Below are 23,500 nucleotides of genomic sequence, written 5' to 3' on the forward strand. Positions count from 1 at the left end.
TTTGCTGTCAGGTCACTGATTTTGATGTTTCTATTGTGTTATATTTGCGCAAACTTCTGCAAAACATTAACGATACATTCACTCCATATCCTCTATTTATCATTACATTTAATTTTATTTACTTGTACATTTGACACTTAATGGAACTAAACTATATATGGAAACACGATGATTTTTATTAATTAATAAATGAACTTTCATCTGTTGTATTACCTACCCATTTTCACAGAGGGAAATGTAGTAGGCTATATACTTAAATGTTTTAAATCTAAATATTTGTTCACCAAAAAGGTACAGTCCAGCCCATGGGATGAATTTGTAAAGTGCAAAAATTACATAGAAGACGTTAACAATCAAGGGAGTCTTGACAAGTTTTAATCATTAAACTGAATACTATATTTTTCTGTTTCAGAAGCCTGTCACCAAATGCTTTATGCATTTGTAGATCCACTGTGATCTATAAATTGTAATGTATATGTGTAAATGATATGCTGAGGCATAATATTGTTATAATTAATTTATTTTTCTGAGGAAATCTAAGGTTGTTTATGGTTATTCAAGTTATTCACATTTTGTGTGAAAGGATAGTTTGTAAATGTAAACGTTTTCACAATACAATTTTACTTTTTTTGCACTAAAACAGAAAACCAAAAAAAGTGTCATTATTTGCAGGTTATTTATAGGCTATAGGTTATCCTATTATTTTACTTTTGTAGAGATCAAATTGTAGACAGACAGACAGACAGACAGACAAATAGATAGATAGATAGATAGATAGATAGATAGATAGATAGATAGATAGATAGATAGATAGATAGATAGATAGATAGATAGATAGATAGATAGATAGATAGATAGATAGATAGATAGATTTTTTTTAATAGATAAGAGCACAAACTTGGGTGATCTTCTGGGGCCATGGAAAAACACTTTATTATGAAGTCACACGACAGACCTCCACCGGAAGTGTCTGCCGTTATCCCTTGAGCTCACGCTACCACTACCACCGACCGCGCGCTGGCTCGGCTAGCAAGCGAGGAAGATGCTAGACAGAAATGGCGGTGACGGCAATGCGAGCAGCATGAAGTGCTGATGCATTACATGGATCAAAACCTACGACTGCCCGGACAACGTTGGGAAAATGACAATGATGTCGAAGTAGAACACCTTTTGTAACTGTCATTACAAACCTACAACACCTTCCCGGGAGAGTTTTCATCTTGTCAGCGGAGGAGAGAAAATCTCACCGGGAGCATGGCTTCTCACAGCAACCAGGTAGCTAAGCTAGCTAGCTAACATTAGCCCTCAAAACAACTCCTGCCGCACGCCCTGTAGCGTTATTTGTAGACTCTAAACCGCTTCTTGTTCGCACAACACTTTGACCGTAAATAGTGTTGTACAGTGCTGACAGTTTGGTTCGGTGCGTGTTGTCATTTCAAACATCTGGCTAGTCGTGTCATTGAAAATGTTAAGTAGAGAAAAGTGCTTGCTAATGCCCCCCTAAGCCCCATTGAACACCACCAGCGTGGTAGCTAACAGGCCCCACGTTCCTCCATTCAATTGGACCAGTGGTACTATTTACTGCAGTCTTTGGGATATGACAGCCACGTTACGCAAAATGACGTGAAGGCATGGTGAATCTAATGTCAGAGCCACTTTGGTGTGAGATCCCTCAAGTGTCATGTTTTATTTCCCAACGTAAAGTGACACAGAAAACTGCTGCGTGTATGCATGGCCCACCTGCTCAGAGCTGCGACAGGCCCTGCCCGAGCGCATATTTTCTCTAACTGATAGTAACTGCAAAGTATTTTGCTTCGTGGCTGTTAGGAGGCACTGTAACGGTTTAGAAACGATCTGCCTCGATTTATGTTTGCTTTCTACACGGCTGAGAAACAGGATACAGCAATTTCGCGCTGTTCACTTAGCTTTTAGCCAGCTAGCAGTTGTACACAGGTGGTGTGGTTATACTTTAGTCATTCCGCTAGCTGGTTAGCTAAATATTAAATGCGACAGTGAGGGCCTTCGGTGACAGCAAAGACTTACTGGATATTGAAAAAACTCAGAAGGTGTTTTTTTGCTCAAATCCTGTTGGGTGAACGCGCTGTTACACCGCCAGTTTCCATGTGACTTCTGTCCTTAGTAGCTACTTTCGTATTAAATCTGAGGAAGTTAGCCGTCATGTGGGGAGATTCATTTAAAGACTTAGCATGAAGAATCATATCAGTCTGAAGTTTCTAGGAGTTGATTTCCTCTGCACAGCAGTCCACACAATCTTAATAAGGCTGTAGCGGAGGATATTTGAACTTAAAACTCTGCTCAGAATAGAGGAAGCTCATGGTTAACGAGCACAGAAAGAAAAACCTGTAACGAGGACTTAATTCTGCATGCTTTCATACTTATTCCTGCCCTCTACATTAAGAGTTTCTATTGGCTTTCTGTTCAGTCACACCTAGAGTAACAACTGAAATACCCGCCCCAACGTCTTTCAGGCACAGCTGCCAGCTTTTCACGTCTTAAAAGGCATGAAATGCTGACAGTGAAACTATTTGACCTGTCAAATCAATAACCAAACATATAAGACAGCGATGTTGTTTTGCAGTTGAAAGGCATTGACTGTGTTTTGGATTCAAGAGATTGCTATTCTATCAGTGAGTAGCCTATAATAGAATAATTTTTGAACAGACTAAGTTAAGTTGTGACAAAAAACCTGTTGTCCAGTTTCCTTGGGTAACCAGATTTGGACCATCGTCAACTATTTCATTTGGTCTGGTTGCCACTCTTGGCAACCATTTTCTTCTCTTACCCTTTGTGTTTATTTAAAAAAAAACTCTGTAGACAAGTTAAAGTGAATTTGTCACATTAATTTGTTGTGCTTGAAGCGATGAATACATACAAAAATCCACAAGAGAGCTGAAAAAATGAAATGTAAATGTTGACATAAGAAGTATACTTTAAACTAAATTTCCTCAGAAAAAGGAGTTGAATCAAAGGACAGCAGACATAGCACAACATTATTATTTCTGCTGAGTCAGACAGAATCAGCACTGAGGTGATTATCGTAAAGTAAAATATAGTTCATAGCTGAAATATTTTATATCACCAAAGATCACTATCACTTCAGTGTGTCAGTGAAACACTATTTGTGTTAGTTATTGGCTCAGCTTGTCAAACCAGTAAAGCTGTGTAAACGGGTAACTGAAGTCACTATCCGTGGCATGCATAGTAGAGTCGGCCCAACGCAATCGAATGAATTCACTGTAGGTGATAAATTACAGCACCCTTGTGTGCAAGTGCTTTTGTAATCCTAAACTGCCATTGCAGTGTTTTTCTTATTTTTGTAAATGTCTTACTAAACCGTAAATCTGAGTGAGATGGTAATCATCACACACTGCCACAGGAAAGTCACAAACAAAACACACAGAGGAGGATATCATCCAACTTGTCACAAGTTTTCAACTCAGTCATGCATAGTGCACCTAAATACACCTAAAAGTTGTAGTTACCGGTTCTCCATTATTACTCTACTCAACTCACGCTGCTTTAGTCCTGACTCACAGCTGTTGCTCTGAAATGTGATGCAGACTAGTGTAGGCTGATACAATACCGGTCTAACTTGAACATATGTTTTTGTAAAATATGTAATTTAGACATTTGCATCATAAAAACGAAGTTACTGGTCAGGTTCAAAAGAAACCGCATTATCACAGTTATTATATGAGTTGTCTTGAAATGTGACAGTCCTGTAAACTGAGAAACAAATAGTTAATTAAACGGGCACGTGCTGTAGTTTACTGACTGACACAAGTTGAGCTGTGTTGGAGCTGTGGGTGGCCCACCAGTCCTGGGTGTTTCATTGTCAGTTAAAAAGTGGCACCTATGAGAGTGACAGACTGCAAAAGGTGGGCTGCAGTGATCATAGATAGCGGCCCAGCTGTCTGCAGATATTAGGCTGATGTCAAAGAACACAAATAGCAGCAGTAGTAGATCTATTAATGTGCAGATTTTTAGCTCTATCTCTTTTTTTTTAAATTGATCTGCTATTAAAGTGGAGCTGCTCTGCTCGGTGGAATCCCCTGGACACGGTAGCTCAATGGGACAGTCGGTATTATTTGAATATACATAATTATGTCTGTGAGGTTTACATTTGTGTGGTCTTAAATATTCTTGTAGTCCAGTAGGTTGGCTTTCTGCATTTTCCTGAAAAACAATTAAGTGAATCATTTGTTTCCAGCCCTACAGAAGATGAGTATTTTACTATGTATTTAGTTGAGTATGTACTGCCTCCAATGGAGAACAGTTGAGGGACTGAATACAGAGAACAGCAGTTAAAATCACCCACTTAGTGTAACATGTATGGCAGCAGTATATTACTTTTAGTTTTCATTTTTTTAAGTTTTAATAACTAAAAACAAATGAGATGATTACATGTATCCTGCTACTGACCATATCAGTGTATGGTGTCACTACAATGTTCCTTTAATCGTTACTGATGCACATGACTGAAAAGACAGTGTTTCCCATTCTATAGCATCTTAGCACTCTAAAATGCTGAACTAATTAATATCTTATTACTACATCACAGCAAAATGCAGGCAGAGGCATGTTCCATGAATTTATTGAAAACTTGTCTGACCTTATTTGTAGTGGCACTGCTGTATTTTTATGTTCTGCCAAGTTGTCCATTAATAACTCAACATTCCAGTTAAAGAGACTGACCACAGTAGTGCTGGCTTTGTCCCCTGTTATGGTTAGAGTACACAGGTCAATCAGTGTTTGGATGAATCAACTGTACTGAGATGACTCATTTTACTTTATAAAAGCCTAAGTCTGATTAAAAAGTGTAGAAAGGGATAGTTGTATGCCTAAGGTTATAAATGCATTTCCCGTAATTATGCCATAATATTTTGTTTTCTGGCCTTTATTGCAGATGAAACCCATCAGTAATTCTGAGTAAATTTATTTGTAAAAGGCTAATGAGATAATTCACTGATGCGGTAACAATATTTTAAACTTGTGGAAAGGTTTTGACATAACATCACTGAAGGTAGATAAATATTGATGAAACCTCTGTAAAAACATTGAACTTATTGCAATTTTTCCCAGCCCTGCTCACTGTTATATCAGGCACTTCCTATAGACTTGTTGTGTGTGCACGTGTGGTGTCGTCACTAAACGGTGTTGAAATCATACAGATGGCTAATTTGTTGTAATCCTCTGTCCAAACGAACAGCAAAGGAAGCTTAGTGTGGTACGTGTGGCACGCCTGTAGAAAGAAGCAAAGGGACATTCTTTCTGTTGTGATTGTATTAGCCATCCTGTGGTCACTGGATTATGTGTGGCTGTTTGTCGCCCGTAGTGCCATTTCAGCAATGCAGGCCCTGATGTGGGGCCTCGTTTGCAAAGAGTTACATATGCTTGAGCTGCACTTTCTTTTTTCTGTGCCACGTTCCACTGTTTATTTCACTGAGAGGATTAACACTGTGGCTACTGAGTTCATTTCACCTTTTCTCCGTTGCTTTGTGTTGTCCACATGTGGACTCTTGTGTGGTTCAATGCAGTGTATCTCCAGTACATTTGAATAAGATAATGAAATTAAAAATATCCATACACTTGCTTTGGCTTGTTTTTGGTAATGAGTGCTTAGTGTTCTTTCATTTATCCCATATTAACAAATTAAAAACCTGGTTTTCTCAAGCCAAACATTATTGAAATGAAATCTGAGCTGTTTGTCTTAGTAGTTGATGTATAATGTTGCATGACTCATGACTTAATATTATGCTTTACCTTTGCACAAGCCAGCATTGCAGTGTTGGAACTTGACTGTTGCAAGACTGCTTGCACCTTGAGATCGAATGATAATGCCTTTGAATCTCTTCCAGTTACAGAGTCCCTCCTAATATTAAGCCATTTTTTCCATATTTCCCCTTGCTATAAGATGTCAATCTATATCAATTTCTTTCCACAGTACATCTTCGGGGAATTCAGCCCTGATGAGATCAACCAGTTTTTTTTGACTCCACGATGTTATGTCGAGGTAAGGAATTTCAAAGGAATAATATTTACTGGCACCCTCTGCTGGTCAGCAGAATCATGTTCAGGGTTTTCTTAGGTTCTGTGGAGGTTTTGGTGCTGAATAGAGGGGTCAGAATAGGTTTGATAACTTTGCATTTTCCTGAGAAATTTGGGCCACTAACATTGCAATATTTACACACAATGGGAGAAACAGAAAACAAATGTGCCCCTAAATGAAGAATAGAGTATGTCCTGAAGTAATACTTCAACTTGTACAAAGTTAAATTAGTAACAAAAAATGAGGCAGTAAAGACATTTGATAACTCACTTGGCAGAGCACAGACACTGTACTGCAGCCAGCCATGTCCAGTTTCGCTCGCTGCATCAACTTTCATCGCCCCCATATCCTTGTTCCATGATTTAGCTGTCAAATTTTGAGAAAAAAACCCCCCAAAAATATAAATGAAAAATCAAGAGACACAAATATCTATATGTAAAAAGATGGACTTTAAAGAATAGATGAATCACTGTGAAACAGACTTCAAAACTCTTGCAAATCCGGTAACATTATTGTGTAAGTAAGCCATCATGTGGAGCTCTCTGTAAAATAATGTTATTATGCTGGCACCAATAGAATATTTTCACCTCCAAAGTGGGAGAGAAATCAAAGCTCAGTATTTGTGAGTCTGTAGCCCTAGTGTTACATGTCACAGGGCTACTTTTTCCTTTGCAGTCCAAAAAATTGCCAAGTGGTTTTCATGTATCTACTATGTAGTTAAATTTACTTCATCTAGCTCAGAGACATGCATCAGCTATTATAATATGTATATTTATTTTGTCTCTTCACAGCTTCCTCCGTTCAATGACAAAGTCACATGCGTCAGTCAGTCTTCTGGTATGTACAATTTTTTTAAACAGTAAATATATTTCCCCTGAAGCAGATGTTTCCTGTGCTTGTATTTGATATTAGTATTTTCTTGCGTGTATGATTAAATAGTTTTTGTTTTTTTTTGCTTTGTTTTGCTAAATGTATATTCATACACATATTGATTGTACTGCCAGTAATAAGGCATTGATCCCAGTTTGTTATTTTATTGAAATGATCAGCTGTTTCCATCTTGAAATCTCAAGCCACCAAATAATAAATGTATTAGCAGCCGCCTTTCACTGAAATAGCACCCGTATGAACATGACATTTTCCTTAACTTGATTTGTATTGATTATTTAGGAAGTTACTGCACTCCTGCTGTACCTTATATAATGGAGTCTATGGGACTGCAGGTTTGCGGTGAGTTGAGGAGTTCAACACCCTGTGGCTTCACTAGCTGTTTGCTGTAAAACTGAAAATCCAAGTTTCAAAAACTGGTGGCTTTCTAAACCTTGCGCCTGTATTCTTTCTCTTGCCTGTTGGTTAAAATCTGTAGAGCTTTGCATGCTCAAGATACTGTGGAGTATCTTACCCTCTTGCATAAAATGCATTTTTCTCGAGTAAATTAAAATGAAATTTGAGTTTTTGTAAAATTTAACAATCACAGCTTATTTACTAAGGGCATAGCAATGGTTTTATGTGATCGCTAACATGTGTGTAACTATCAAGCCATACATTATCAAGATTTCCGCTGAATGCATTTTACAGTCATGAAGTGTGTTTTCAGTGACACTAACAGAGGGCCTTCTAATCCCTGTAGAGGATGTAACTACCGTCTTTATAATCTCTTAACCCTTACAGACCATCAGGTGGTCTACTGGTGGTGGTGACCAGTCAGCTGTGTCACAATGAAAGGGATCTGGATTATTTTTTCTGATTTGCACTTACTAATGTCTTCCTCTTTGTTCACATTTTCACTTTGCGCTTCTCACTGCATAATAACTTATTTAATCTGCAATGTAACAATGAACCTAAATGATACTTCTGTTTCAACAGTGTGCATTGTTTTAACTTCATGAAACTGCTAGATAACACAAATATAAAATTTATTCAGAACATTAACACACATCAGTGAACATTCTTAATGTGCAGTTTTTAAGTTTAAATTTTATTTACACGTTATAGACTACAGCTTCCATTTTTGCATCTGAACTTATAGATCTTAAGTAAGAAATGAGTAAGAATGAAGGATTAGGACTCAAATGTACTAAAAGTAGGCCTTGTAAATAGTATTGTACATTGCACTGGTACTAGAAATGTACAATACCATGCAGTTAAACTGTCCCACTTAATAGTACTTTGAGAATACCAGTAGTCTACTCGGTGGGGATGCCACTTTTTTAAAATTTCACTACCCCTCCTGCAGCTTTCATGGTAATGGTAAGAGGGTAAACATGCACAACCGTCCATGACAAAGTAGACAAACCACACAGAAAAGATTGTGGCACTTTGACACCACTGATGGCTTCTGTAGATGTATAAACATACACAGACCAACGGCAGGGAGAATTCAGAGTATCATGTCAGCTAATGTGATGAATAATGCAGGTTAATTACTCCATAGGCATGACCTCAAATACCGTTAAAAACTCATCTGAGTGTAACTGATTTTTGTGACTAGTGAAATTTAACCATCAGTTTGACAAGCCTGCATTCACCTCACAGTGTTGATAGCTTCTGTCAAATCTTAAAAACAACCAACACAAAGAATGACTGTCTATTCCTCTTGAAAGTATTTTGAGAAAAGAGAAAATGTAAAACCAGAGGTGACAGAGACACTTTGTGAGCCTGATGCTGATTCTCCAGGCCTGCAAGAGAAACGCATTGTGCTGCTCTAAGATGCAATGGCACAATGATTAGAACAGACATGTTTTCTGTTTGTGAAAATCTGGCAGCAGCCTGTGCTCAATTTGGTGTATTTTCTAATTGCCTTTTGAGGAAAATTACAATAAAAATGACAATTAATAAAACTAGGCCCTCCAAAAAGTAGTCTCCATAAAAAGGTCCATGTACACTCATATTATTTCATAATGTCTTAGATTTTTGTCATATTGTTTCAGTATTGGTAAACTGATACTTAGGGTGAGTATTGCACAGAAGTCATATATTTGGAATCGTAACAGCACTAGTAATATAAAATGTATATAGAATATAAGATCCACCCATCCTAAGACAATACTATGATCTTCTGCATATGGAAAAGTCTTGTACATTGAGTCATGTGACTCTTGGATTTATTAGTAGTATTCCTGGGACTCGCATAGGCCCAGAAGGAATGTAGTTTAATCAGGCATAGACACAACAGTAGTTGTTGCACTAAAAATAGGTCCAGAAGGGCATTTGTCCTTTTATTTTGTCTGATCCTATCAGAGGGCTCCTACCAGCCCTTTAGGGTGATGGCTCACATGTTTAGAATTACCACACTCTGGTTTTATACTGAGATTTTAGGCTGTGATTAGGAACATGACTTTGTGTATCTAACTGATTTAAATGTTATCTGCAGCAGAAGACTATCAGCGCATTGAGTTTGGCGTTGATGAGGTGATGGATTCCAAGCCGATTGGAGTCAACGATCCTTTATACAAGGTATCAAGCACTCTGAACCCCCAGGCTCCAGAGTTCATCCTGGGCTGCCAGCCGGCCCAGAAGGCCCAACAGACCACTCCTCCTGCAGCTGATGTCCCTGACGGAACCCACTTCAACTCGCTGGATGGCCCTGACTCAGAGACCTCAGCCCTGGACAATCACCAGGCCTGCCAGGACATGGACGGAGTCCCTGGCAGCCTCGGACAGCGAGAGAGAAAGAAAAAGAAAAAGCGACCGCCGGGGTATTACAACTACCTGGACCCGTCAACTGGCGCTAACAGCAGCAATGCAGCAGATGGGACACCTATGACAGCACTGGTGAACGGACATGCACTCGGTGCCCCACACCACAGTGCTGAGGAAGTGGACAGTAAGGTGTTGTCGGGGCCTGAACTCGCTGGCCCTGCTCCTGTCTCCACAGTAACATCAGTGGCAGCAGTTAAGTTAGCCCCCACACCCACTTCCAATCAGAGGACTTGTGACAGCCCTGATGACTCTTCTTTGGACTTAACGAGTGGAGCTGCCTCTTTATCAGATGGCAGCATTGCAACATGCTCCTCTTCATCCTCCTCTCAAAGCAGAGGAATGACAGAGGGACCGAGGACTGCAGATCTGCAGCCAGACCATTTGGCTCCACAGAGCCCTGAACTCTCAGATACTCCACACAGCCCCCGCTCCAAATCACCACTTCCTCCTTCAGCTGCTGCAGCCACCCCTCCTGTCACCACTTCTGTCATGACTACTGAACTGGAGGCGAGGGAAGTCGGAGACAGTGGGGTGGCCAATGGGATAGCAGAGCCTGATACTCCTGTCAGTGCAGATGGACACAAAGAGGACTGTGAGAGTGAGGAGCAGGCTCAGCAGGTCTCCTCAGACTCTGCTGCTCAGCCAGCAGAGACAGACCAGGCCCATTCGCCCGCAACTGCAGCTGCACCTACTGCCAACCTCCCCAAATCCTGGGCTAGCCTTTTCCACAACTCCAAGCCTCTGCCTGGGGGCCCTCAGGCCTTTGTAGAGGTAAAGAATGTTGTGGAAGTGGTCGCCCCTTCCCTTGCTACGCCAGAGCAGCTAGAGAAAGTTGGGGAGGTCAAAGAAGGCCCTGTCCACGTATCAGAGGATCCTATGGCCCCTAAACTCGCAGGTATAATTTAAAGATGGTGATAATCTTTGAAAAATACACCAGCTGACCTTTTTTCTGGGCATCACATCTTATTCCCTTTCAATCCACTCGGTGGCAATGTTGGAACACCATCCACATACTGTCACTGCTTATAACTTCTTTTGCTTTGTTTTTAAACATTAGATTTTAGAGGATAATGGCAAAGTTAAGGGATAGTTTAAAAGTGATCAGATTTGATGTGTTGCAGCTTTTATGCTCATTAAGATGCAGCTGCATACTCTGCTTTTTAAGGTGTTGATGCATTGAAACATTCAGATATGTCACACGTGTGGAAAATGAACACTAGATGGTGGTAGTATGTCCAGAATAGATGTCAGATATAAAATCACTGGTCACATTTTTCTAACTTAGTTTAGCTTGTTACTTTGTTTCTACATGTACACAGACCAGGACTGCCCTGCTTTGAATAATGGAAGGTTCCCCCCACAAACGTACAATATAAGCACATAATTCCACCTTTATAGGAGTTGTAAGGAGTTTGATATAATAATGTGTAGAACAATACAGTACCAATGACCTGTCTTCTTTTTCAGAAATTTTTAAGCAGCACATACTTAAAAATAATGTAAAATATACAATTTTTTTTTGTTTTGTTGTTAGGATTAAATTTGAACTTATACTAAGATTGTTAGACAGTTGTTAAACATTATTTCATAGGTCATACTTTATACCAAGACATGCAAATTGCCTGGCCTGCCATTTAAAGCCACAGATTAGATAGAATTTTGTCATAATGATCACACATCTGCTGTTACTACAGTCAAACCGCTGATTATCTAATTTCTTGGTGGCTGGAGAAAGTCATACATTCGTTGTTCATAGAAACATTGAGTCAGCAGAAGTAAAGCCTTGACTGTATTTCAGCCAAAAGAGGAGAAAGGGATTTCTTCAAAAATCTCATTGATCAGGTCAAACTAGAGAATCAACTGAATCCAAACACTTGTGGGTTGGCCTCATGTCGAGAACGATTGGTTGAGAGCACCACAGCAAGCTCAGTTAAGTGTTATATGAGAAGGCTTTTGGTTTCATTCATTTAAGACCTTGGAAATGCATACAACATGCGAACCATTTCACTGTGCCAAGTAAATCTTGTTTTTGCCAGACACACCAGTGCTCGTCTCCTTAAAAAGCAATATGTAGTGTTTGTTTGTTTGGATAAACCACATTACGCTGCAGGTTATAGTATGCTTATGTTCTCTTAGAAGTTTGTGAAAAGAAACCAGGGGTGGCAGGTTTTTTGTGTCTACACTGCTTCTCAATATTATTCTGTTTGGGTTTTTGTTTTACCCTTGTGAGCAAATGTTCAAAACAATGTTTTCTGCGATCCCCAGCCATTTTGCAAAACAGCATATTGTTCATTTACTTAAAAAAATATCACTGTTTATAAACTACGAAAACTTGCAGCTGAGTTTGTTAGCCGTCCCTAACAAATATTTATGACAGCGGAAACAGGGAGATCATAAAAAGTGATCACCAATGGGTCATACTCACTGCTTAGACTTTTTTTTGAGGCTGAATGGTTGAATATATATTGTCTGCACTGGGCAGTTTGATAACAGACAGATGGGAACATCACTCACTGTTTGTGCAATTGTATTTCAGTTGCAAAGCAGTTTTTATTGCTGCTTGTTTATTTGGTATGTTTAGTCGTAGCAGCCTCCGACCAGCTGCTTTTACACACTGTAAAACTGCAATATGCCCTAGCATTGAATATTCCACACTGTATGCGGTAGTGCATTTCCTGTAAGTGTTCTCTGTATCTTTAAATTTCAACTTAAATACTTACCCCCCTTTGCTCCATAACCTCAGGATGTTTATGACTGCAGGTTTATGAAATCTCAAGCACTGACATAAACGGGGGTTCGATAAGAGCACTTCATATGTGTAAAAGAAGAAATACATCAGTTTGAACTTGTTGCTCTTTGTAAGCTTAGTAATCCACCTGCCAACGACTGGCTTGTACGAATAGAGCAGTGTGTTTGTCAAGGCTCAACAGTTCTAAATGTAAGATTTGTTTGTAAGCAGAGGCTGAAAATACACAAACCTCAACATACTGCGCATGTGTTTATGTTGTTATATTGGATCTAAAATTGTGAATCTAATCAGAGCATCATCAGACAGTTTAATGTTGGCAATGAACACAGGCTCAATTTTTGTCATCTTTTAATGTTTCATAAATCCATTGTATGATTCTGTGTCCACGTTACCATGGGAACTGTGTGACAGTGACAGCCTCCCTTCCTAGGCGTGGTACAGGAAGGTCTTGTTCTAATTTAAACAGTCACTCGTGCTCTCGTCACAAGTGGCGTGATTGGAAAAAGGGACATTTGTTTGTTAAACTGCATTTTGCTTCATCATTTACTGTTTATTCTCTGTCATCATACCAACATGGCTCTTCATTGTTTGTTGCAGTAATACAGGGCCTCGTCTTATAAACAATGTTTGTTTGAATCCCCAGAACTTATTGAGAATGTGAAGTTGATACATAAACCAGTGTCTTTGCAGCCGAGAGGACTGATCAACAAGGGAAACTGGTGCTATATCAACGCTGTATCCTTTCACGCAGAGAAACCTAATTTGGATATTTTCATGTTTAACTGATGTCCTTACAGCATAATAACATTTGAGCCAAAATGTTTGTATTATATCAGGAAGTGTCGCTCTGTTTTGGCAATTCTTTTTTTATCACAGATGAATGTTGTTTCTTTTTTGGAGATGTGTGGTTTTTCTTCTCTTTTGGTTGTGTTGAAACTTAATGTCAAAGCCAGGAAATGAGATGAGGGGTTCTGAATTTATTTATTTATTGATGGCTACAGAGTATTACAGCAGGTTATGTTGCTCTTCTGCGCAATTGTTATACTCCCTGACTCCGTACACTCAGACCCTACAGGCCCTGATTGCTTGCCCTCCCATGTATCACCTGATGAAGTCCTTTCCTCTGCATAATGAGACACAGAGACCCTGTACCTCCACACCCATGATAGACAACTTGTAAGTGGTATCTCATTACACACACATCAGTGTACTCTGTGAAAGTATATTTTGCTCAGTGATGTCCCCGTTTGTCCATCTCTGACAGTGTAAGGCTCGTGAATGAGTTCAACAACATGCCCGTGCCATCTAAAGCCAAGCAGCAAGGTGAGGCTTTGGACAGGATGCCCAAAACTCCTGTGAATTAGGCTGCTGTCTGTGTTACTGATTTACAAATGTTTTCACAGCTGTTGGTGATAAGGTCGTGAAAGACATTCGACCTGGTGTACCTTTTGAACCGACATACATTTATAGACTCCTCACACTCATCAAGTCTAGTCTCTCTGAGAAGGTGGGCTGCATTTCCCTTCATTATAGAACAATGAAAAATCTGTAATGTGTCAGGGTTTTTTCATTCTTTGAACAGACAGTGCTTGAAGAAAACGTTCTTTTTTTTTTTAAATAAATGCACATCTTTCAGTTTTTGATGGCTAATTTGACAGCTTACCTGAATGAAGTCGTTCCTGATGTAATTTTAATGAGCAAGATGACTGAAATCAGATGCTTATCTTGTAATGTTTAATAAGACCTGTGCACTTCATGTAACAGTGTCTGCACATTAACATGTTGAGTCAGCAGAGGAGTATTTAACTGTAGGCACTCATGTTCTGTTGCTCCGCTCACAGGGTCGACAAGAGGATGCGGAGGAGTATCTTGGCTTCACTCTCAATGGATTGCATGAAGAGATGCTGGCATTGAAAAAACTTATCTCGCCTCAGGAAGAGAGTAAGCACTTTAATCATTTGTGTATCAAAAGCATATCATACTTTTCTTAGGTGTCAGATTGAATTCAGCTGCTGCGTACTGGTGCACTGGTGCTTCCTGTGCATTCAGAGTGCATCAAAACAATTAATCCTGTAGGTAGGTCTGAAAGGTTTTAGAAATAATTGCTGTTTGATTCTGGACACATCTTTAACGTTCATCTTTTTAAAAGCAGTTTAAAGTGTAACCATATCCCTCGTCTGGGCCCAAGTCCACCAACTGCATGATTCTGAAAACTGCTACAAAGCTGGAATCACATTGAAATGGAGGTGATCAGAGTCTGTATTTTCAGGTTTGAATGTGAGAGATGAGTAGTTCAGGGACATCCGTATGACAGAGAATCACTTAAGCACTACCATACCAGGCTCTGAAATGTTTTTTTAAACTGTTTTTTATTAACAAATAAATGACAGCCAAAAATCAATTTAATCCATCCATTTTCAATCCATTTTCATGTAGGCTGTATTTAGAGTATAGTTGCCATGTTTCCTACCGTCAGTCTTTTTTGTCATGGGGAACTGTAGCGCTCTTTAACCTCTGGGAGCTCCCTGACACAAAGTGTATTTCTGCAACCTGTGTTGTAGTGCCACTGCAGTACATTAGTACTTAAATTCAGATTCTCCAGTAGTAGCAGTTTTGTGAGGCAAAATCCTTGCGGTTGATTGAGTCTGGTGGTTCAGAATAGAGCGTTTGGAAAATTAATGTTTTGGCAGAATTGGATCGGATAGTTGGACTGAGCTCGTGACTGGATCTTTTAAATAGATTTAATCAATACAAATTTCATGAGAGTTGTACTACAACAATACTAAAAGTACATCTACATAATCACATTGGGGCGGCCATGGCTCAGGAGGTAGAGCGGGTTGTCCAATAACCTAAGGGTTGGCAGTTCGAATCCTGCTCTGTCCTGGTCAGTCCGTTGTGTCATTGGGTGGGACACTTCACCCACCTTGTCTTCAGTGACAGTCACACTGGTGTATGAATGCGTATGAATGGTCGGAGGAGCTGTTTGGTGTGAATTGGCAGCCTTACGTCAGTCTGCCCCAGGGCAGCTGTGGCTACAAAATGTAGTTCACCACCACCAGAGTGAGAATGTGAGAGTGAATGCATAATGAATCAATAATGTAAACCGCTTTGGGTGCCATAGAAATTATTATTATTATTATTATTATTATTATTATTATTATTATTATTACATGATCTTGGAAATGGTGAGACTCCGAAAGATTTTCATTAATGCGTCCCATTACAGTTGACTTGTATGATTCTATTTTAATGTTTAGCATCACCTTAACTTTGTATTTTGTTTTTGTTTTTTGTTTTTTTTTTTAACAGAAGTTTCCACGCCCAATGGGCCGGAGTCCCAACCGGGTGTGGAAGAGGATGTTGCTGATAAAGAGGAAGAAGGGAGTGAGGATGAGTGGGAGCAGGTCGGCCCTAGAAACAAGACCTCCATCACTCGTCAAGCTGACTTTGTCCGCACGCCCATCACTGACATATTTGGTGGTCACATCAGGTATATTTAAATGTGAACGGATGTGTGGGTGTTTTTTTGTTTTTAAACTCTATGTACTTTTCTTGGATTATAGTCTCTTAGTAATAACATCAGATTTATTTACTCTGCAGTTAAAGCTTCAGTGAAAAGTCTCAATGTCAGCCTCAGAAGATAATTATTCCATCTTCATTTGTACTTCTAAATGTTTCTTAGCCAATTTATTGGTGACATGAAGTGACCTATCTTAAACTAGCCCTTCAGATGAACAGCCGCTGTGGGCCAGTCGTGGTCAGTAGCCCCAGCGGCAGAATGTGGGGTGCGTGTCCACAAACAAAGGTCTTAACTTTCAGACAAAACTGAAAGCTAAGAACCTGTGCGGGTGTAGTCTGCCTAAATAATATATTCTGTGAGGTTCTGGTCTGGCACAGTCCTTGTCTATACTGGTTGCACAGTGTTTTAAAGGCTTATTTTCTTAGAGATGGTTGCAACCAGAGAGAAATGGAATACAGGAGTGTCTGTTTATGGATTGTGGTGTATTCACCCACTGAGTCTGGCAGTTTCATGTATGCAGTATAATTTCAAATGCCATGTCATCAAGTGGTATTTGTGAAATTAAGCACGGAAAAAAAACATTAACATTTATGGCAACAACAAGTTTATTTGAAGATATGGAAAATGTAGTTGTGTAATAAATTCTGATTATTTTGACTATTTCTGTGTTGAAATGTCTTTAATCATAGTCGTCCTCAGTAGTATAAGCCAGCAGGTTCTTGGTGCCTTATAGTTTGTCTAACTGGATGTTTGGTTTCTTTGTCAGATCGGTGGTGTATCAACAAAACTCTAAGGAGTCAGCCACACTCCAGCCTTTCTTTACTCTGCAGCTGGACATCCAGTCAGAGAAGATTCGTACTGTCCAGGAGGCTTTAGAAACATTGGTGGCGCGAGAGTCAGTCCAGGGCTACACTTCGAAAACCAAGCAGGAGGTAAGGAAAATTACATTTTAGGTCACACGCAGGTGTCATATTTACCATCGACTCAAATCATATTGCACAAAAATGGACTTTTGGTTCTCCCCTTCAAAGTAATTAATTCAACAGTCTTAAATAGAGGGTGAATACATAGCTATTCTTGGCAAATACTTGTGATTTGGAGTCACATCTTTGATCTGATGGATTAATGCCCATCAATGGGGATGTTTGTTGCAGAGCATTAGATATAAATCTTAATTTCTTTGAATCTTTGATAACCAGAGTACAGATAGTGAAGTTTTATTGTACTAAAACATCTGTCCTCTAGTTGCATTATGGGTTTATTGGTCTTTGTCTTCTTAAACACATCAACAGTTCATTTTGACCCTGACCCTTTTGTCATTTAGTGGATTGTAAACTTTGTTCCACAGCCTGACTCTGGTCTTGGATCTTAATAAAAGCTTTAAAAACTGACTGAGTTACTATTGATGGCTTTAAGTTCCCAGCACCCTCTTGTGTTTCTTATAAAATGTTACCTCTTGTTCTGTACTTGCTGTCTCCCTTTTTGTGTTTTGTTCAGAAGAAATGTATTCACTTTCATCTTTGTCTTAGTTACTAATAAATTTTTGGGTTCTTTAAAGAGTATACTCTCTGGGACAAAACTGTCACAGTATGTTCTCTAACTGCATGTCTGATTTTGTTCTCTCTTTCAGATTGAGATCAGTCGGAGGGTGACTCTGGAAGAGCTGCCCCCTGTGCTGGTGCTCCATCTCAAGAGGTTTGTCTTTGAAAAGACTGGAGGCTGCCAGAAACTGACCAAGAACATTGATTACCCTGTGGACCTGGAAATCAGCAAAGGTACAGACCCGGTGTAAATGCAGTGCACTGTTTTAATACACAAGGGCTCTCGGTTTCAAGACAAACATGACTGAAACTAGGTGTAGGATCAGGTGTGAATTTTGAGGTTGTTGCAGTTTATGATCCATCCTGTGAGTATTAGTTTCAGGTTTGCAGCTGCCACGTTGGGACATTTATGAGAATTCAGGTCTGCATTTCTGGCATCACATGATGAATTTGATGAAGAAGCAGCTATGTTTTCCTTATTTTCAACATTAGAGAATTAGTTTCATGAGTTGCTCACACTGGTACAATTTACATGAAAAAAAATATAGTTTCCCGAGAGACACATTAATCTTTAACCGCATGATGAGTCTTTCTCTGGGAATATTGGTTTTGAAAGCTACATGAAACAACACAGTATGATGCTCTAACAGTCTGGTTGCAACAGTTTTTTCAAAATATTTAATGTGTAAATATTTGTTGCTATGTTTTTAATTTGTTGGTGTTGATGTGGAAGTGACACTTAGGAGGAAACAGGAAATAAAGGTGGTGGAAGCAGAGGTCGAGTTAACCGAAAATATTCAGTCACTGACTGATTTTTTTTTTTTTTTTTTTTTTTTTTTTTTTTTTTTTTTTTGAAGACGACGGAAAATTCTGAAGGCTGTCTGTCATTTTGACAGATTAAAATACTGAGGGTAATCTACCAAAGAAAGTTTTCTTACAGCACTGAACAGAGGATCGCTGGTCTGTCTCTCTCTTAACAAGGCATCAGTTCATAACAGCATCCTACCTTTATGTTTGTGTGTGTGTGTGTATATATATATATATACACACACACACACACAAACACACACACACACACACACATATATATATATATATATATATATATATATATATATATATATATATATATATATATATATATATATATATATATATATATATAAAAACCCTACAGCGCCACCGTTCACAACTACGCTGAGCACAACACTGGTACTTCTGTCAAATTACTCACTGTTAGTTCACCTGTAGTAGACCCCCTGACCAGTTGGTGGCCAGTGTGCATATTAATCAGTCATTGTCAAGACTTGTCTCGTTGTTCAGCTGACTTTGGCCAAAATTTGTATACTACTTTGCTAGCGCAAAATGACAAGACAGCCAAGTCTCCGTAGTTATTTTAAAATGCCCAGAAAATGTGATGGCATTGATAAATGTGAAAAAAGAGGGACTGATACGGTGGAAGATGAAGGACAAGCAAGTAATACACCAGTTCTTATGGCATTTGGCGTGCTATACATACGCATTTTCTACTTTTCACATGTCCTTCAGTGCCATTTGATGGTGTGTCAATTTACACAAAGATCTCCAGTTCATACAACCCAAACTCTAGCCCTCAGTGTGTGGTATTTGACATGGCATGAACATACATGTGGAAAGCTTATAATGCATACAGATAACACACCAATTAAAAGGGTCTTATATATTTACATTAGTCATGATATCATGTTGGTTTATCAGCCAGCAGCATCTACAGTTACTGCATCATTGAGATGTTTTTGAACAGTAAATATTACTAAATATGTGTCATTATCATTAAAAAAATTAATTTGAAATGACAGATAATAATGTGTTTTGATTTTACAACCCTGTCAAGCAAAATGACAGACAATAAAAAATATCTGGTACAACCTCTGGGTGGAGGTCAGCCTTCAGATGAATATTGAAGTTTGGATAATAAACCTTATTACATATGTTTCCTGGGCCTCATTTTTTTGTTGTAGCTGCAGCTTTTGAAAACTAGAGTTTTATAGTAACTGAAAAAAAAAAACTTTTTTAAAAAATGTGTTCTTTTCCTTAATGTTTTGGTCTCTGCTGTAAATGTCTCCATTCTGCATATATTGCAGGGGGAAGTAGCAATCAGCATTTGTCTGTCATTTTGCTTCTGAAGCATAACTGGAAAACCATTTGTTTTTTCCACTCAACTTGCTACAATTTGTCAGTTATGTTGGAGTCGTGCCGTTTGCTATTTTGTATGTAGTCCATCTGTGTTGTCAGTCATGTCGTTTGTCAGCGGACAGAGCTACTTCCAACTACCACTTTTCTATTTAATGGAGGCTAGTGGGATATTACATCCTTGGATTCGAGTTTGAGCTGAGTTTAACGACTGCAATGCTCTTTCAGATCTCTTGTCCTCTGGAGTGCGAAGCAAAGTTGTGAAAGGCCAAAGAACTTACAGGCTCTTCGCAGGTGAGTGTTTTTTGTTTGTTTTTTTACTTTTTTTTTTTTTTTTTATGTACGTCAGCCACAGCAATATGTTTTATACACGAGTTGTTTGTAGCATGTAATCAGAGGCAGTTTATTGTTAATTTATTAAAATGGATTTGGATCCTCGTGGAAGGAAACTTAAAGAACCCCTGATCTCCTCTGTGTCGAACCCCAATACATCTGGTTGACAGTAGTTTTCCTTTTTCATTTGACTCCAGGGAATACATTTGGTCACAATAAATGAGAAGAGGTTTTTTTGGATAAAAAGTCTTGTATTGCTTTTCCAAGCAATACATCATCTGACTGGAGAAAAAACATTGTAATTAATCAACCTCTATTTTCCCTTTGCTTTCATAATTTTTGCGCACACAGCTGATGGGTAGGCGCCAGGCAAATTAAAATATGACAATAATGAGTAATGCAAAATCTGATCACCTCTGATGGATTTAGTTGAAGTTATCAATTGTGTATACCTTTTTCAGTTGAAGGACTGAATTTAATTGCCTGCGTAAACTTTCACACTTACATAGTTAATTATATGTATAGCGCCGTCAATGGGACAATAAGGAAAACAGGATGAGAATTTGGTTTATAGTCTCAGATCAATAACATAAACAGTGAAGATAAGGTTTTTTTAGAAACTTGCCACATCTCTGAAACATGGTTCTTCTATTTCCTCTGTACCAGTTGTCTATCACCATGGGAACAGTGCGACAGGCGGTCATTACACCACGGATGTCTTCCACATTGGTCTTAACGGCTGGCTGCGCATTGACGACCAGACAGTGAAGGTCATCAACCAGTACCAGGTGATGAGGCAGACTGCAGAGCGCACCGCCTACCTGCTGTACTACCGCCGCGTCGACCTGCTGTAGACATACACACAAACCCGCAACATATACGCAAGCATACCCGAACACACAAACACACACACCCACAATGCACTCTTGACAGTACACGTACATGACACAAACACACCAAATTAATGAACAGGAACACTGCCCAACTTGTTCTCTTGCAAGATTTTCCTCTTCTTCCCTCCTGTCCCTGCTTTCCTGAGAACCAGCTTTTCCAACACCTTTTCCTTGTCTCTTTTTTCTTTTGGAAGAAGAGAAACAAGCTGCATTCACAAAAAAAATTCCCTGTGACTGCTCTCTCTTCTCTGTGCACCACTGCTGTTTTTTTTTTTTTTCTTGTTTTTGTTTCGTTTTGTTTCAAAAAGCAGCGAGGAAGGACTGTTGAATAGACCGAGGTGGAGTGGGGTTACAGGTCAGGACCCGAGACTCGCCTCTGACTTGCGCCCACAGCTTGGCTTGGATAGAGAACAGTGGACTCACACACAGGATGGACTATCTACCACAGGCTGCAAACATGGACTGCTGGGGAAATTTCTCTGGTTTGAATGACCTTTTTTAAGGAAATGACAAGTATCAGTGTTTGCCTTTTAGTAAGGAGAACTGTTGTCCTGATGAATTTGCAGCAGTTTCAAAAGCCTATTTGAATCGTGCCCTAGTGCATTGAAATGGCCCAGCACCAGCATTATCATGAGTCTCTCCTTTCAAGGCTAGATTGTGTTCTGCCATCAACTCCTCCTCCTCTTCCATTTCCTCACTTTTCTGATGCTTTTAAATCTAGGTACAACCTGAGCCATCAAAAACAGGAAAAAAAAAAAAAAAAAAAAGATCGGGGATATGGAAACTGAGCAGCTTTCTTGTTTGAGAGATTCTTGTTATGCTATCTGGGTTTAGATTTAGAAAGACTATCTAAAAAAAATTAATGCGCTTTAGAATTAAAGTGATAACTAAAAAGCTTCTGTGCACAAAGTATACGTTGATGATTGAAGACGTGACAGGCAAATGCATATTTTGCAGATATTTAGACTTAAAATGTATTAAAAAAAAGAATAAAAATATAAAATTCTAGCTGACTGAAAACTTGTTTGGGTCCTTAAGGACCTTGCTAGTTTTGAGACTCAGTTCTTGCACTGGAGAGATGGCAACCAATTAAGACAGATTCCACTGCAAAACCTGCCCTTGTTTACTTTGTACATTTCCTCCTTATCCATGACATATTTTTGTTGTCTTTACTTGTCTAAAGGTTCCACCTGTGTATAGGTGGCTTATCAGTGTAGTTTTGAGCCACACCACCCCTCTCCCCCCAACTCAACAGACAGCAGAGGGGGGGGCGGGGGCTGCCTTAGGTTCCATGTGTGATGTTTTTCCACTCAGCGTACGAGTCTACCCCTATTCAGACAGCAACAGCTCGTCTAATGTCTGAGGAGTTAGGGGAATGTACCTGAAATCTGTATTTACTCTTTGTGGCTCAGCTTTTTCCTCACAGTCGAGGTAACATTAGTGTTGAGGGGAAGTGGGACTACATCCTGTGCTAATCTCTGCAAGACCCCAGACATGCGCACAAGAGGAGATAGTGTTTGCTTTTGTTGAAGATATTAATTTTGGATCATTCATTGATTGTGATATTTTTTTTTGTTTGAATTACTAAAAGATGTTAGTTTTTTTTTTTTTTTTTCTTTTTGTCACTGATCATTTATTGGATGTTCCCGTGCTCTCGATCCATTCAGAAATATGCTTGCATTTGAATTGGTGTTTGAAAAGAAATTACACAGGCTAAAGCACAACAATGAATAAAATCAAACTAGTTCTTTGCTTGATATTTATTTCCATTTTTGTCACTTTGTCTTTTCATACCTCTGTTTTGCTCAAGTCCCATTTCATTCCAAACAGTGTCAGGATTTCAGTATTAACACTTATCAACTTAAAGTATTTCTAAATGGTTTCAGTTTGTCCAGTTTTAGAAATCCTTTCACACAGACTTTTTAAAAATGTTTTTCACACTCTTGTCACTCTTGTTAAACCATGGTACACAGGTGAGAGTAGGTCCCTTCCACTCTTTACTGTGCACTTCCTTTTTATCTTTGTTTCTAATGTTAGCATGCCCCTTAGTTGCTGGTAAGTTTCACTGACACTGGTTAGATCAGAGTTCAAATCTGGCATTATATTGCACACTTGTTTTAAATTATTTTAACCTTTGTGATAGACCATCTTTATGTGATGCATAGTTGCAATTCACTTTTATCTTGTGGGTTTCCAGTTAGAAACCTTTCCCAGGTAAACCAAAGGACAACATTATCGGCCTAACTGCCTTCCCCGCAATTTCTATTCAAGATGTTATTTTTGCCTTCTCCATCCAAAGTATTGTTGCCATTTCTCGTCAGTCCACCACTCATTCCACACACCAAACAGAGGCATGCTGTTTAATCAGTCAGTACATCTAACTTTAATAACAGTTCAGTTGTGCTGCTGGCTTTGTAGTCAATTCTACACAAATTGTGACACTGTTAATTTGCATTTTTCCTTCCCCTTCGCAGAATGTTTGGAAGTTGGAACTTGAAAATGGACACCTTGAGCTTT

General features: G+C 39.1%; 1 protein-coding gene across 6 annotated transcripts; it reads left to right on the forward strand.

Moving 5' to 3' along the window:
- The first annotated feature begins 1,009 nt into the window (after window positions 1-1,009).
- Window positions 1,010-22,742, forward strand: usp10 (ubiquitin specific peptidase 10). 6 transcript variants are annotated; one of them, XM_030162816.1, is made up of 15 exons: window positions 1,010-1,275; window positions 5,966-6,034; window positions 6,862-6,907; window positions 7,241-7,300; window positions 9,444-10,667; window positions 13,165-13,256; window positions 13,588-13,697; window positions 13,786-13,844; window positions 13,925-14,028; window positions 14,363-14,462; window positions 15,834-16,014; window positions 16,811-16,976; window positions 17,675-17,819; window positions 19,986-20,051; window positions 20,757-22,742. In XM_030162816.1, exons 1-15 carry the CDS (start codon window positions 1,255-1,257, stop codon window positions 20,942-20,944), a joined length of 2,631 nt encoding a protein of 876 aa, XP_030018676.1. In that variant the 5' UTR covers window positions 1,010-1,254; the 3' UTR covers window positions 20,945-22,742. The 6 variants fall into 6 exon arrangements, with proteins under 6 accessions (XP_030018676.1, XP_030018697.1, XP_030018664.1 ...); XM_030162837.1 differs by lacking the exon at window positions 7,241-7,300; XM_030162804.1 differs by lacking the exon at window positions 1,010-1,275 and having other exon boundaries at window positions 5,936-6,034.
- The last annotated feature ends 758 nt before the right edge of the window (window positions 22,743-23,500 follow it).

This window comes from Sphaeramia orbicularis, chromosome 3, assembly GCF_902148855.1.
Source record: "Sphaeramia orbicularis chromosome 3, fSphaOr1.1, whole genome shotgun sequence".
Taxonomy (NCBI): domain Eukaryota; kingdom Metazoa; phylum Chordata; class Actinopteri; order Kurtiformes; family Apogonidae; genus Sphaeramia; species Sphaeramia orbicularis.

Excerpts from the sequence above, each read along its gene's own strand:
- usp10 (XM_030162804.1), top strand. The coding sequence starts at position 5,936 with ATGTCAATCTATATCAATTTCTTTCCACAGTACATCTTCGGGGAATTC. Across the intron at positions 10,668-13,164 it reads TATGGCCCCTAAACTCGCAG|AACTTATTGAGAATGTGAAG; the intron begins GTATAATTTAAA and ends TTGAATCCCCAG. Across the intron at positions 13,845-13,924 it reads ATCTAAAGCCAAGCAGCAAG|CTGTTGGTGATAAGGTCGTG; the intron begins GTGAGGCTTTGG and ends ATGTTTTCACAG.